General features: G+C 40.3%; 1 protein-coding gene across 1 annotated transcript; it reads right to left on the bottom strand.

Annotated features, from left to right (window-relative positions):
- Positions 1-877: 877 nt before the first annotated feature.
- ttc32 (tetratricopeptide repeat domain 32) lies at positions 878-11079 on the bottom strand. Its single transcript, XM_020520034.2, has 3 exons — positions 10673-11079; positions 7171-7337; positions 878-1185 (listed from the first exon to the last, which is right to left on the bottom strand). The coding sequence occupies exons 1-3, from the start codon at positions 10789-10791 to the stop codon at positions 1058-1060; spliced, it is 414 nt and encodes a 137-aa protein (XP_020375623.1). The 5' UTR covers positions 10792-11079; the 3' UTR covers positions 878-1057.
- Positions 11080-14541: the final 3462 nt, after the last annotated feature.

Here is a 14541-nt window from a genome sequence, read left to right as displayed (position 1 = left end):
GCTGTCTGGCCTGGGCTTTGTAACAATGTGGTGACAAAGGTAATGATACAATCTGGCTGCACCTGATAATATATATGACAATGCTGTCATTTTAAAAAGGTTATTTTGTCCTGAGTGTTTTTTTTTTGAAGAGAGGTTGTAAAGACAGATCGCACAAAGTGGCTATGGGAGATGGCCTAAGTCACCAATTAGGGGAGGCCTTTAGGTTTTTTAGAAACAGTTGAAACAATGAAAGGGGTGAGGCCAGTTCTCACATATCGAGTTTTTAAGCTGTAGCAGTCAGAAGCTGTTTGGGTCCCAGAAGAGAGAACAATTCCTAGTTGCTACATTCTCTGAAATCTCTCTTGATGTTTTTTCCTCCTGGATTGGAGAATTGCCTGTAAGAATCTGTGTCTGAATTTACCTTTTGCCAAGGGGTGTGTTTATGGAATGTTACTATATTGGAACAGTTAATTAGTAATAAATACTGTATCTATTAAGTTTTCCAATAGTTAAGTTATTCAAAATTCCTCTTTCTTTTTTTTGTAATTTAACTATAGTGTTTAAATAATTTGTATTTTGCTTAATGTCAAGTGTTTTGTCCAGTCGCATCACATCTGGAACATCACTTCACGTTTACCTTTAAAATAAGAAATAGTTAGGGTCTAGGCTACCTTAAAAAATTTTGAGGGGGTCTGGTCTGGTCCATAACACATATCATTTTGGGACATGATGTTCTGGTGTCCTAATCTCCAGCTTGGACACTAGATTGCATTCATAGTCCAACACACATGCAGGCTCACTCCAAAATACACCACCTTTTTCCTGATATAGAAACTGTTTGGTATCAATCCATAGACAACAGCATCGGATTCAAAAACAATATGACCAGTTGTGGGATTTTTTGTAAGATTTAATCATAAAATCTCTAAATTCCTGAGCAATGCCTGCACTAACATTAAATGTACATTCATAAACTTTAAACTTAAGGATTATTTAGGAACACAATTTAAAAATAAATATACAAGTTAAAAATAGTACACTTAAAACCAATGTTTGTAATCCAGCTACTATATCTTTAGTATCCTCTACTTGCTTTCTCATTTTTATCTATTAGTGTCTGTTCAAGACTCAATCTGGCATCTTTAAAATCTGGATTCAAAGTCAATGTTTTTCTGAAGTCTTCCAATGCCTGGTCAAAAAATCCTATAAAGGAAAAAAATAGTAAGTCATTTTGGTTTTTGATTTACGTAATGTCTGAATAATGTACTTTTTCCATAACTGCTAAGGTTTACAGTAGTTTCATGTTATAAAAAATGTGAAAGTTATGTTTACGGAAGACTCGTAATTAAAAATCCCATACAGCATTGTTAGAAATAAGTGGGAAATGTTGAAAAAACAGAAATTGCTGGAAAAGCTCAGCAGGTCTGGCAGCATCTGTGGAGAGAAATCAGAGTTAACGTTTTGGGTCGAGTGACCCTTCCTCAGAACTCTTCTCCGTGTGAAAGGTTATTCTACAAACTTTAAAAAAAATTGGAATGTCACTGACACAGTAAAGCTTTATTCATGATCTATGTCTAGTCATCCTGAGAAGGGTGCAGTGGGCTATTTCCTTGATTTGCTGCAGATTTTATAAGTGATGGTATTCCCACAATAATTAAGGAATTCCAAGGTACTCAGTAACACCAAGGGACAATAATATATGTCCAACTAGGCACAGTGTGTGCTCTGAAAGTGGGACTTGGGTGTTATTGATGAGTGAAAATGGCAAGCTTTTGCGTACATTAAGTTCTGCACACATTAAGGTTTGCATACATTAATTTTAATGAAATCTCAAGTGGCTTTTTTCTGGGAAATCGAAAGGAAAAAACTGCATTTTCATCTCAATCGAAATATGTTTCAAACAGAAATATCTGTAAACAAATGCACATTGGCTCTAATCAAAGTGAACTCCATGTCCATTCTGACTCACCTGCGTACCGGGTTAATGACAGAACAACAAACTACTGCGTAGCCACCAGATGGTAGACTGTACACTCAAAGGACTGGCAAGGTCAGTCCTAATTTACAGAAGCTGACACAGAACATTAGTTTCTTTTTAAAATTGATTTACTGGATGTGGCCATTGTTGGTTGGGTCAGCATGTTTTGCCTATCCTCAAATGTCCTTGGGAAAGTACAGTGTGCTGCTGCCTTAAACCATTACAGTCCATTTGGTGCAGGTGAACCCACAATGTCATTGAGGAGGGAGTTCCAGAATTATGACTCAGTGGCACTAAAAGAAAGGCAATATATTTCCAAGTCAGAATGGTGAGTAGCTCAGAGGGGAACTTGCAGATGATGGTGTTCCCATATACCTGCTGGCCTTGTCCTTCTAGATGCTAGTGATCCTGATTTGAAAGGTATTGTCTAAAGAGTCATGGTGAATTTTTGTAGATGGTACACATTGCTGCTACTGGGTCTCTATGGTGAAGGCAGTGGATGCTTATGGATGTGTTGCCAATCAAGTGGGCTGCTTGTCCCAGATGGTGTCAAGCTTCTTGAGTGTTACTTGATGTGAGTTACTCGCTGCAGGACTTTTAACCTCTGACTTCTATGGCCACAATATTTATAAGACTTGTTCAGTTTCTGATCAATGGTAACGCCCATGATATTGATAGTGGAGATTCAGTGATGGCAATGCCAACAAATATCAAGGGGTGATGTTATATTCTCTCTTGTTGGAGATAGTCATTACCTGGCACTTGTGTGGCATGAATTTTACTTTCCACTTGGCAGCCCAAACCTAAATATTGTCCATGTCTTGCTGCACTTCAACATGGATTGAGGAGTCATGAATAGTGCTGAACATGGCTAATCATCAGTGAACATTCCCACTTCTGACCTGATGATGGAGGAAAAGTCATTGATGAAGCAGGTAAAGATGGTTGGGTCTAGGGCACTACCCTGGGGAACTCTTGCAGATACTTGCTGGAGCTGAGATGACTGACCTCCAACAACCGCAACCATCTTCCTGTGTGCCAGGTATGACTCCAACCAGAAGAGAGTTTTCCCACTGATTCACAATGCTTTGTATTTTGCTTAGCCCCTTGATATAAGAGCAGTCACTGTCTGGAATTCAGCTCTTAGCAGCCTTGGTTTAAACATTGTCAGAAGCTGGGTGGCTCTGGCAGAACCCAAACTGTGCGGGTGCTACCTGGTAGCACTGCTGATGACACCTTCCTTCACTTTACTGATGGTTGAGAGATGGGGCGGTGATTGGCCAGGTTGGATTTGTCCTGTTTTTTGTACAGGACAAACCTGGGCAATTTTTAACATTGTCAATGCCAGGTGTATGCCAGCGTCTGTAATTGTACTGTAAGAGCTTGGATCGGGGAGCAGCAAGTTTTTGAGCGCAGGTCTTCAGTACTTTTGTTGGAATGTTGTCAGGGCCCATAGTCCTTGTTATATCATGCAGCGTGAAACAAATGGGCTGAAGGCTGACATCTATGATGTTGGGGGCCTCTGGAGGAGGAGGCTGAGGTGGATCATCCACTGGCACTTCTGGCTGAAGACTGCTGCAAGTACCTATTTTGCACTAATTTGCTGGGCTTCCCCGTCATTGGGGATATTTGTGAAATCTCCTCCTCCAATGAGTTGTTTCATTGTCCAGCACCATTCATGACTAGATGTGGCAGGATTGCAGAGTTTAGATCTGATCCATTTGTTGTAGATTTGCTTAGCTCCGTGTATCACTTGCTGCTTTTGCCGTTTGGCATGCGAACAGTCCTGTTTGGTAGCTTCACCAGATTAGCACCTCATTTTTGGGTATGCCTGATGCTACTCCTGGCATGCCCTCCTGCACTCTTCATTGAAACAGGACTTGTTGGTAACAGTTGAGTGGGCAACATACAGGGCCATAAAGTTGCAGACTGTATTGGAGTACAAGTCTGTTGATGCTGCTGACAGCCACAATGCCTCATGGATACGCAGTCTTCAGTTACCAGATCTGTTCAAAATTTCTCATCAGGAAGATGGTAGTACCACATAACAGTGGAAAGTACCTTCACCATGAGGATAGAGGTTTGCAAGTCCACAAGAACAATGCAGTGGTCACTCCCAACAAATTTTAATGGTCTCAGTCAAAAGAAGCACCAACACTGTAGGATGTAGCCTTTGTAGATCTTATTGTACTGCATCATAGTTGCTCAAGAAGGAACAAAGCATCAAGAATCATAGCATGGGACGTAATCAAAGCTGAAGGGAGAAAACCAATAAATGAGAAAAAATGCTAGTTTGGAACCTCCCAGCTCAAGAAATAAAAAACCAAAGAAAAAGTAAAAGGAAATATAAATGTAGAAGTGAGTTACAAAATACAAGCCTGTATAAACGTTATCAGCACATTGGAAATGTCGGGAGGAAGGGAACATACAGGACAACATGTTTTAGACTATAATAGGAATGGAACACAAATTCGAAGGAGTTCTGATTTTAGAACTATCAGCAAATAGAGAAGAAGTTTGGTGGCTAGAGGTGAATGAATGATTGCCTATTGGATAAGTTCTGGCTTCTATCTTGTCCAGAAGTAGAAGACAGCTGTCAGGAGGTTCCTTCCAAGAAATTGGACCAGCGTTTTGATTGAACCTGGCATTTGAAGAATTCAGAGTTGTTGAAAGAAAACGAATATTTGAGAAATGTAAGGTAATAATGTTCTGGAGGCAGGTTCTGCAGGGAGACATGGAAGCTCCAATTAACAACTGAAAAATTAGGATTTACACAAACATGAGTTGGAAGTAGGCCATTTGGATCCCTGGGCCAACTTCTGACATTCAATAAAACCAGGGCTTAGTTGTTTGTGCGTTGAATTCCACATTTCCATTTACCTTAGACTTTGATTCCTTTGTCTAACAGGAATATAGAATCATAGAATCATTACAGTGTGGAAGCAGCCATTTGGCCCATTGAGTCCACACTGGCCCTCCAAACAGCATACTACCCAGACCCACCTCCCCACCCCACCCTATTCCTGTAACCCTGCATTTCCCATGTTTGACTCACCTAGCCTGCACATCCCTGGACACTATGGGACAATTTAGCATGGCCAATCCACCTTACCTGCACCTTTGGACTGTGGGAGGAAACCGGAGCACCCGGAGGAAACCCACACAGATATGGGGAGAACGTGCAAACTCCACACAGACAGTCACCCCAGGGTGGAACCGAACCCGGGTCCCTGGTGCTGTGAGGCAGTAGTGCTAACCACTGAATCACCGTATCACCCAGTATATCTTTCTGAAGCTTAAAAAATATTCAATGTCTCCACCTCCACAGTCCTCTGAGGCAGAGTTCCAAAGTGTCTCAACCGTCTATCAGAAAACAATTCTTTGATCTCTCCCCTAAAAGGGCATCTTCGAATCTTTAGAAAGTGAGCCCTTTGTCAAGACTACTCTGGATTTGATAAGCTTCAACCAAATCACTTCACACTTTTGCTAAACTCCAGTGAAATAAGTTCAGTCTAACCTTTCCTCATAAAAGAAGTTGTTCATTTCAGGTTCCAATTCAGTAAACCTCTGATAAGCCACCTCCAACGCATTTACATCCTCACGTAAACAAGGAGATCAAAACTGCACACATTAGTCAAAATGTGGTCTCATTATTGCTCTGTATACCTGAAGCATAATTTCTTCACTTTTATACTCAATTCCTCTTGAAATAAAGTATAGCATCCCATTAGCGCTTTTTAGTTACTTGCTGTACTTGCATGCAAACATTTTGTGATTTATACCTAGGCCCCTCTCCAACTTGCAATTCTCCAGTCATTCTGTTTTAATTCTACTCAGTTTGTCATTGATGTAGGCGCCGTGGTGGCTTATAAAACTTTTGATATAAAAGTATGCTTGACAGTAAATTTCTATTTTTTATTTTTTTTTGCCAAAGTGAACAACTGATGAATTAGAAATAAGTACAGAACAATTAAAAGTAAAAGATGGTATTTTTTTAATGGCTTCACCCTTCTCTGATCAAGTTATGATCTAGAATGGAAAAGGTAAGGTAGGAAACAGTTTGTTTCTGAGCAGACATCCTAGTTTTTGTAATGACTGTCTGGAGTCCTCATTCACTTTTCTGATCTACAGTCCAACATTCGTAATCCATCTACTGACTAACTGACCTCACCAATTTACACATCTCAACAATTTACTGTGATTTCCACAGTGTCCTTGAGCTTAAAACAAGAGAACCCATACTTGGACCTCAGACTGCGCATGGTGATCTATTGGTTACTCCAAACCATTTTTGCTCAGGCTTTCCTGGGAATGATTCAGACTCAACTCTGCAAAAAAAAAACTAGTAGAACTATCTAGAAGATTAATACTAGTACCTTTGCCTTTTCCCGGAGATCCTTGGATTTCTTCTGAATTTGAACATTTAAGAAATAATGAGCTGAAATATTCTCATATTCGTGCCTAAGTCTTGAGCTAAGGTGTGAATGTTTTATTTTAATTGTATCTTTTTTCTTGTCTTGTCCCTCTTCAAGGAGGAAGGAAAGTTTCTCTGAAGTAACCACTCAGTTTGGATGACTTGTTTGAAATAGAATAGCCACTGGGTGTCACTAGTGTTGTTCTCTGCTCCTTTGAACGCTGTGTATTAAGCTCAAGGTTCACTGAAATGACCCTGTTTCAGCTGGAGCTGTGTTTAGGAGATTGGTGACTGAAGAGGCAGTCACTATTTTAACAAGATAATCAGAGATCGAAATTGTAAGTTTCAAATATTTAGGACATTTGTTCAGAAATTTCCTGAAAAGAAGTTATTTCACAAAGGTTCTTTCTGATCAGAAAACTGCATTGGTGTTAATGAGTTCATGTGATCATAGGAGGTGCTTTTTGGGGCCTCCGTACAAAAACATTGGTCAGAACCAAGGCAAATAGTGCATAGGCACAAAACTCTGCAAGTGGGAGGCAAAGCCATCTTTTCAAATTCTAACAAAAACAGAAATTGCTGGAAAAGCCCAGCAGGTCTGGCAGCATCTGTGGGGAGAAATCAGAGTTAATGTTTTGGGTCCAGTGACCAATCTCAGTGTGATCACAAGTACTGTGAAATGTGAGCTGAAGACAATTTAAAACAGTTGATGTCAAAAACGTATGATTAATAATCTAATCTGACAATTAGTTTCAATATTCTACTGTGGAAACATAATGTAAAAGCTAAATGTTACCTAGTCTATAACGTATCAATCCTCGATTGTAATAAGGAACTTCAAAATCTTCTTTGGTTTGAATTGCTAATGTGTAATCATCCATGGCTTCGTAAAAGTCTACTCTTAAGTACTTGATTTGGCCTCTGTTGTTATATGCATTAGCCAGGTCCTTGGCACAGCATTTGCTGAACAAGAAAAAGTGTTATTAGTTGGTAAGACATCATTACTAACATCAATCTTCAATTGTAATTTTCTGACTATTAACCTGTAATAAATGGTTGGAAAATCAGTTGCCATGTGTGGCCAAACTTCTAATGTGAATTTTGGTAGATGAGATAACTCAGAAAATTATCACTTTGCCACTGGATCAAATGCATGACGTGCTTTCGTTATGAGATGGACATAAGTAAGATTTAAGAAACTGAATCCTAGTGATTTGAATTATGAAGTATCTAATCCTCTTTTGTTCAGATACAGACTGAAAGCAAAAGTTAAATGGGACTTTTATTGGTTTATTCTCTTTTTTTAAAGAAAATTAGTTGCTCTATAAATATTTAACAGAAATGTAAGATGAACCACATGTTTGAATGGGAAATATAGTTACAAAGGAGGCCCTTTTCTTCCATTCTGACTGACGTCTGTTATCAAGCACCTATCTAAACTAGTCCCATTTTCCACCATCTGCCCTGTGCCTTGAAGATTTTTTTTAATGATCAGATGTGTTATAATATTCTACTTGTTTGGGTGGGACTTGAACCCATGCCTTCTGCTCAGAGACAGAAACTCTACTGCTGCACCATGGTGCATCATGTGATCCTCTAAATCCTACTAAAATGTTGTGATGTTCCCCTTCTCCCCCACACTTTCAGATAAGTGAGTTCCAGATTCTGACCACTCGCTGAGTGAAAACATTTCTTCATTAAATCCCCTCTAAAAGTTCTGCCTTTTACCTTAAATCTATGCCCCTCTCGTTATTGGTCCCTCTACCAAGGGGAAAAAATCTCTTCCTATCTGTGTCCCTTGTAATTTCTCACACTTCAGTCATGTCTCCCTCCGTCTACTCTGCTCTAAGGAAAATAACCTGTGTGTAATTTCTCTTCTGGGCTGAAATACTCCAGCCCAGTCATCATCCTAGTGAATCTCCCCTGCACCCTCTACAGTGCAATCACATCATTCCTCTGGTGTGATGACCAGAACAGCGCACAGTGCTCCAGCTCCAGATGTCTTCTATAGCTCCATCATAACCTTCCTGTCCTTGTCTTTATTAGTCGCAGGCATGGAATATAAACTTAAATATTGACCTGTCCTGCTACCTTCAAGGATCTGTGTACATGCTCTCTGATTCTCTGTATCTTCCAGGATACTACCACTCCTCATCATGTACACCTCTAACTTGTTAGTTTTCTCAAGTTCTCCTCTCTTTTTTCAGAATTAAATTGCATTTTCCACTATGATACACATCTGACAAATCCATCTATATTGACCCATAGTCTAAGGCTTTCCTCCCCAATATCTACCACACCACCAGTTTTCATGTTGAGTGTGAACTTGCTGATCAAACTCCCTACATTCATGTCTAATCATTAATGTACAGTGCAAACATCAAGGGACAAAGAACTGAATGCTGTGGTGTACTACTGACCAGGTTTCCAAATCACAAAAATAACCTTTGACCATCACCCTCTCCAAAGTGATCTTAGCAAACTCCTTACCTAAGACTACATAGACTGCATTCACTGCACTATCCACAGATGTAATCATCTCCATAAAACTCCATCATCAGACATTATCTCGCCTTGACAAAGTCTTGCTGACTATCCTTGATTAATCCTTGCCTCTCCTTGTGGAGATTGTGTCCCTCAGAAATTTTTCCATTTAGGTTAGTATCTAGAGAAAAAAAAAATGCCAATGTATAATAAAAACAAAAAATGTTGGAAACGTCAGGCAATTCTGAGCAGAGAGAGAGAGAGAGACACTTAAGATATCAGGTCTGTCACTGGAAGAAGATAAATATTTACTAAGTTTATAAAAATATGTAGGGATGGGGAAAAATGAAATGTAGGATGGTACAGGGAGAACAAAGTGGAATGTGTGTAATAGGTTGAAGGTAGGAGGCATTAAATATCAAATTAGCATGATGTTTTGAGGCAAGAGCAGAACAGTTAAAGAAACAAAAGAATGGTCTAGAGAAGATCTGAAAGGCAACAACAGAATTATTACCAGTCAGCATGCCTGAAGAAAATGACAATAGTGTTGTGATCTCAATTGTTGATCTTGCTGCTAAATCTAAAATTGTAAAACAATGTGCTATTCCAAGATGTGCAGATTGAGTGGATGATAAATTAGCCATAGTGTCCAGTAATGTGCAGGCTAGGTGGATTAGCCATGGGAAATTCAGGGTTACAGGGATAGAGGTGGCAGGTGGGATGTTGTTCGGAGGGTTGGTACGGACTTGATGGGCCAAAATGCCTCTTCCGCACTGTCGGGATTCTTTGATGCTATTCCTTCTGCTCACATTCAGCTCCATTACAGCAGGAGACTAAGCAGTCAGTGGGTGTGGGTTGGTGCATTTAAAATGATCAGAGGCTCATGGTCCAGCTTGTCTCTGAATGGAGTTGTTCAGCAAAACAATCAGCCCATCTGCCTTTGGTCTGCCCAGATTAGAGGAAACTGAATCATTGGGGGTAAATACAGTATCCGAAATTGAAAGTGGTCCAAATAACAGCAGTTTACTCAGTAAAAGGCGAACAACATAAAGGGGGTGTGTGTGAGAGAGAGTAACCAGGATCACTATTAGAGGGTGATAACACAGTGTGGAGCTGGAGGAACACAGCAGGCCAGGCAGCATCAGAGGAGCAGAAAAGTTGATGTTTCAGGTCGGGACCCTTCTTCAGAAAGAGAAGTGATCCTACAAAATAGAGGTCTAGTCTCCAATCTTATGGTGCAGTGGTAGTTTCTATACCCTAGACCAAGAGACCCAAGTTTAAGACTGGCACATTCCAAGGTCCAGGACTACATGCTGAGGGACGCACTAAAGCTTGGGGCCAGCTGTCGTCAAGGCACAGTGGGGAAAGACCACAGTCTGAGGTCTTTTGGCTGAAGGTAAATGGGGGTCCATTCAGTTATCAGACTCCCACCCCTCATGCCCCACTGCCTGTAAATTTAGTTCTGTACATGTGAGGGAGATCTTTAATTTGTTTGGACAGAATCAAACTCTAATGTTTATTTGCTTCCTTGATATGCTACTGTACAGAACCGAACTGCTTCAGTGACTATGTATATATACCAAGATATTTTTAATGAATAAAGTTTATTTTTGAAATAAATACATACAGATGTCTGTAATAATATCCCTGAACAGGTTAATTGAAAAATATCTACAATTTGAGCTGCAATTTACTAGTTTTATTGCAGTTGGACGCAGTCGTAGTTTTACCTCCTTTCACAGCCATACAGAGGAAGATTCCACGATATGGTTAATTCTCTGTTACCAGTCTACGCCTAAAGGGTTAAGACTCACTTTTTCCATTCACCGTCAGTGCAATGAAGAATGAACCGGGTGTAAAACTCTTCTGCAGTTCCGAACTTCTGCTTCTGGAATTGGGATTCTGCTTCTCTCAGAACAGCTCGACAGTCCATATTGTCCCTTCCTGTAATAGATAGCCTTTCTTCCGGGATTACCTAATACTAACTCTGGCGCTGGCCTCGATCTACTGCAACTCGCTATTGCGGACGGCACAAAGCAACGCGAGCACACTTTGTTTTGAAGGAGAGACTGAAAAAAGAAACTGAAACCGTGCCTTTTTAATTTTTGAAATATCGTAATTAATTGATTGTATTAAACGTGCAGCCTATGCCAATGAGAGAGGACTCTCAGATCCTTTCTGGTTCATAAATATTATCAAGGATTTAAGATTTTAATTCCACAAAAGAATTACGGGACTGAATTTCCATGATCATTCTCCAACTCACCATTGGTGATCGTTAAACTGTTGATAAACGGCATACGCAGTTAAGGGAATTTATTTATACTATTTATATATCGTCTTTCAGGACAGCCCCTATGTAACAGTAAATTGTTTGTTCTACGTTTCTGCAAACGTAGACAATAGCGTGAAGTGTTGGATGGATTTGCAGGCTTTCCAATCGCTAACTGCCGGAGAAGAACCTGAAACCACTGCAATACTTTGATCATTAGGGGTATACAAGGCTGTTAGGAAAATGAGTTCCATGATTTCGACCCAGTGGCAGAAGGAACGGCGATACAATTCCGAGACAGCTGTGTGAATCCACAGAATCCCTGGTGTGGAAACAGGCCATTCGGCCCAACAAATCCACATCAAAAAGCATGCCACTGAGAGTACTCCCCCCACCCCACCACCAACCCCCTTCACCCTGTCCCTATCATCCTGCATTTCCCATGGCTAACCCACCTAACCTACACATCCTTGAACACTGGGCAATTTAGCATGGCCAACCCACCTAACCTGCACATCCCCGGCCATTTTGGGCATGGCCAATCTTCGTAACCTGCACATCTTTGGACTGTGGGAGGAAACCACAGCGCCCGGAGGAAACCCACGCAAACACAGGGAGAATGTGCAAACTTCACATAGACAGTCGCCTGAGGATGGAATCGAACCTGGGTCTCTGGCGCTGTGAGGCAGCAGAGCTAACTACTGAGCCTCTGTACCGCCCCGTGCTGTGTGATTTGGGGGGAACATAACGACCAGAAATTCCCATGTATCTGCTGCCTTGTGATGGAGGCCACAGGTCTAGATGTTGAAGGAATCTTGGTGAATTACTGCAGTGGATGTTGCAAATAATTCACTCCCACTGATGCAGTGTGTATGCTGAAGGTGGTAGATAGGATGCCAATCAAGTGGGCTGCTTTGACCTGGATGGTATCAAGCTTCTTAAGTGTTGTTGGAAGTGTTGATTCCGTTCACAGACCTGACTTGTTACTTGCAGGTGACTGCTTTGCAGAACACGTGTGTTCGGTCTGAAAAAAATGACCTGAGCTTCTGGTTGCCGATCACTTCAATGCACCACTATGTTCCCTGGCCAACACTTCTGTCTCTGGCCTGTTGCAGTGCTCCAGTGAGGCTCAGTGCAAGTGGGAGGAACAGCATTTTATGTTCTGCTTGGGGACCCTGCAGCCTTCAGGACTCAACATCGAGTTCAATAATATTAGAGCCTGATCACTTCCATCCCTGTCCTTTACCCAGTCCCTGCTATCAAACGGGCTGCTATCATTACAGCCAACCATTTTCTTCCTCCCCAGCTCACCATTATCCGTCCCTTTGTTAGCCCAGTGCTGTTCTGTCTCTCTGGGTTCCATCTCTACCTATCATTTACTCCTTTCTCTGCTAGGCATGTTTTAAAAATTCATTCAGGGGATGAGGGCATCACTGGCTAGGTCAGCATTTATTGTCCAGGGAGCAGGTCAGAGTCAACCACATTGCTGTTGGTCTGGAATCACATATGGACTAGACCAGGTAAGGATGGCAGTTTTCTCCATTAGTGAACCAGTGGGTTCTTCCAACAATTGAAAATGAATTCATTGTCATCTTGACTCTTAATTCCACATATTGATTTAATTCAATTTCCACTGTCTGCCATGGCAGGATTGGAGTTTGGGTCCCCAGGACATTATCTAGGTCAATGGATTAACAGTCCAGCAACAATTCCACAAGGCCATCGCCTCCCTAATGTGTGACATGTTATTTGCCACTGGAAATGACAAGCCTTTTAATTGCAATATCAGATACCATCTTATATTTGAAATTAGAACTTCTAGATATAAACAATTATATTAAATTTCAAAAGATTTTCCACTGAAGTTAAAAAGTTCCCTCTATGGAGCTTGTTGACCTCAAATTATTAACATTTGGTGACTCATTTGTCTTTCCAGGTTTAAGACAGAAGTTCTGAGGAAAAATTAAAAGTAGATCACAATTAGCTCATACAAGATACCAGATCTTTTGCCTAATAACAAATGAACAAGGCCATCTTATGTTTATAAATATTCAGAGATTCTACAAAATGCACATATCAGATAAAAAACATAAAGAAAGTTACTATTTTTGATTAATTCCAAATCATTTGATGTTGTAAACATAGATAACAAAGTGCTGTTTGCAACATAGTGATTTAAAGTGCTGATTTCAATCAATCAAATGTGAGTAAAAATCTAGCTCATACATCTGAAGCTCTTCAAAGTTGTCCATAAAGTCAGTGAGAAATTTCAGGGAATTTAATTTGTTCAGAGGTTTTCTAAAGTTAGTTACCCTGCAGAACAGATTTTGTGGATTTCATCAAATCCACTTAGGGGACCATGATACAAATGGTTGAATGCTTGTTCCAGTGGTCTTAATAAAGGCAAATAGTTTTTTTTTCTATATATACCTAAGATCAGAGGAATTGCACATCTTTGGAATCCTCTACCAGGATCCCTGTGGCTTTGTTCAAAACAGTTAACTTACAGTCGGAGTCATACAGCACAGAAACAGACCCTTCAGTCCAACTAGTTTGTGCTGAACAGACATCCCAATCTGACCTAGTTCCATTTGACCTATATCCCTCTAAACCCTTTCTACTCATATTCCCATCCACTTGCCTTTTGAATGTTGTACTTGTAGCTGCCTCCATCACTTCCTCTGGCAGCTTGTTCCATCCACGCACCTCCCTCTGTGTGGAAAAAGTTACCACTCAGGTCCTCCTTAAATCTTTCCCCACTCACCTTAAACCTATTCCCTCTAGTTTTGGACTCCCCTACCCTAGGAAAACAACCTTGTCTATTCACCCTATCCATGCCCCTCATAATTTTATAAACCGCTTTAAGGAGACCCCTCAGCTTCTGACGCTCCAGGGAAAAAAGGCCCAGCCTATTCAGCGTCTCCCTTGATCCACTTCTAAATAATTTCAAAACAATCCATTTATGCAAGTATAAATTCATTGTTTTATTGAAATACACCAGGAAAGCAAAGTACCATATATAAATTACTTTATAAAAATGGTTTGCTTCAGAGATTGAGACAGCACTATTATGTATAGCATAAATTGTACAGATCATAGAAGATAAGTTAAATGAAAGTTTAAAGTTTTTTTTAATTTTTCCTGATAAATGACTATTGACAGGAGAAAACAATACACAAATGTTTGTGATGTCACTGCACTCCATTCTGTAGAAAACAAATGTCACTAATCTCAATTAAAATTACGTACAAGAAATCTCTAATAAAGTGAGTTGTTAATATAGATCAGGATATTTCTAGGTATCTTCAGTTGTGATATTTCTGTCCAACTATTGTTGTCAATAAGTTGCTCAACTAATCAATTTCTGTGCCTATGGTTAAGTTGCCAAAAGTTACTTGTAATAAAAAAGGG

This window comes from Rhincodon typus, chromosome 5 (genome assembly GCF_021869965.1).
Source record: "Rhincodon typus isolate 14 chromosome 5, sRhiTyp1.1, whole genome shotgun sequence".
NCBI classification, from domain to species: Eukaryota; Metazoa; Chordata; class Chondrichthyes; order Orectolobiformes; family Rhincodontidae; genus Rhincodon; species Rhincodon typus.
Note: the sequence above shows the minus strand (reverse complement) of the source record. Positions and strands in the feature narration are given on the sequence as shown.

Excerpts from the sequence above, each read along its gene's own strand:
- ttc32 (XM_020520034.2), bottom strand. The coding sequence starts at position 10,791 with ATGGACTGTCGAGCTGTTCTGAGAGAAGCAGAATCCCAATTCCAGAAG. Across the intron at positions 7,338-10,672 it reads ACTGACGGTGAATGGAAAAA|CAAATGCTGTGCCAAGGACC; the intron begins GTGAGTCTTAAC and ends TTTCTTGTTCAG. Across the intron at positions 1,186-7,170 it reads ATTGATACGTTATAGACTAG|GATTTTTTGACCAGGCATTG; the intron begins GTAACATTTAGC and ends TTTCCTTTATAG.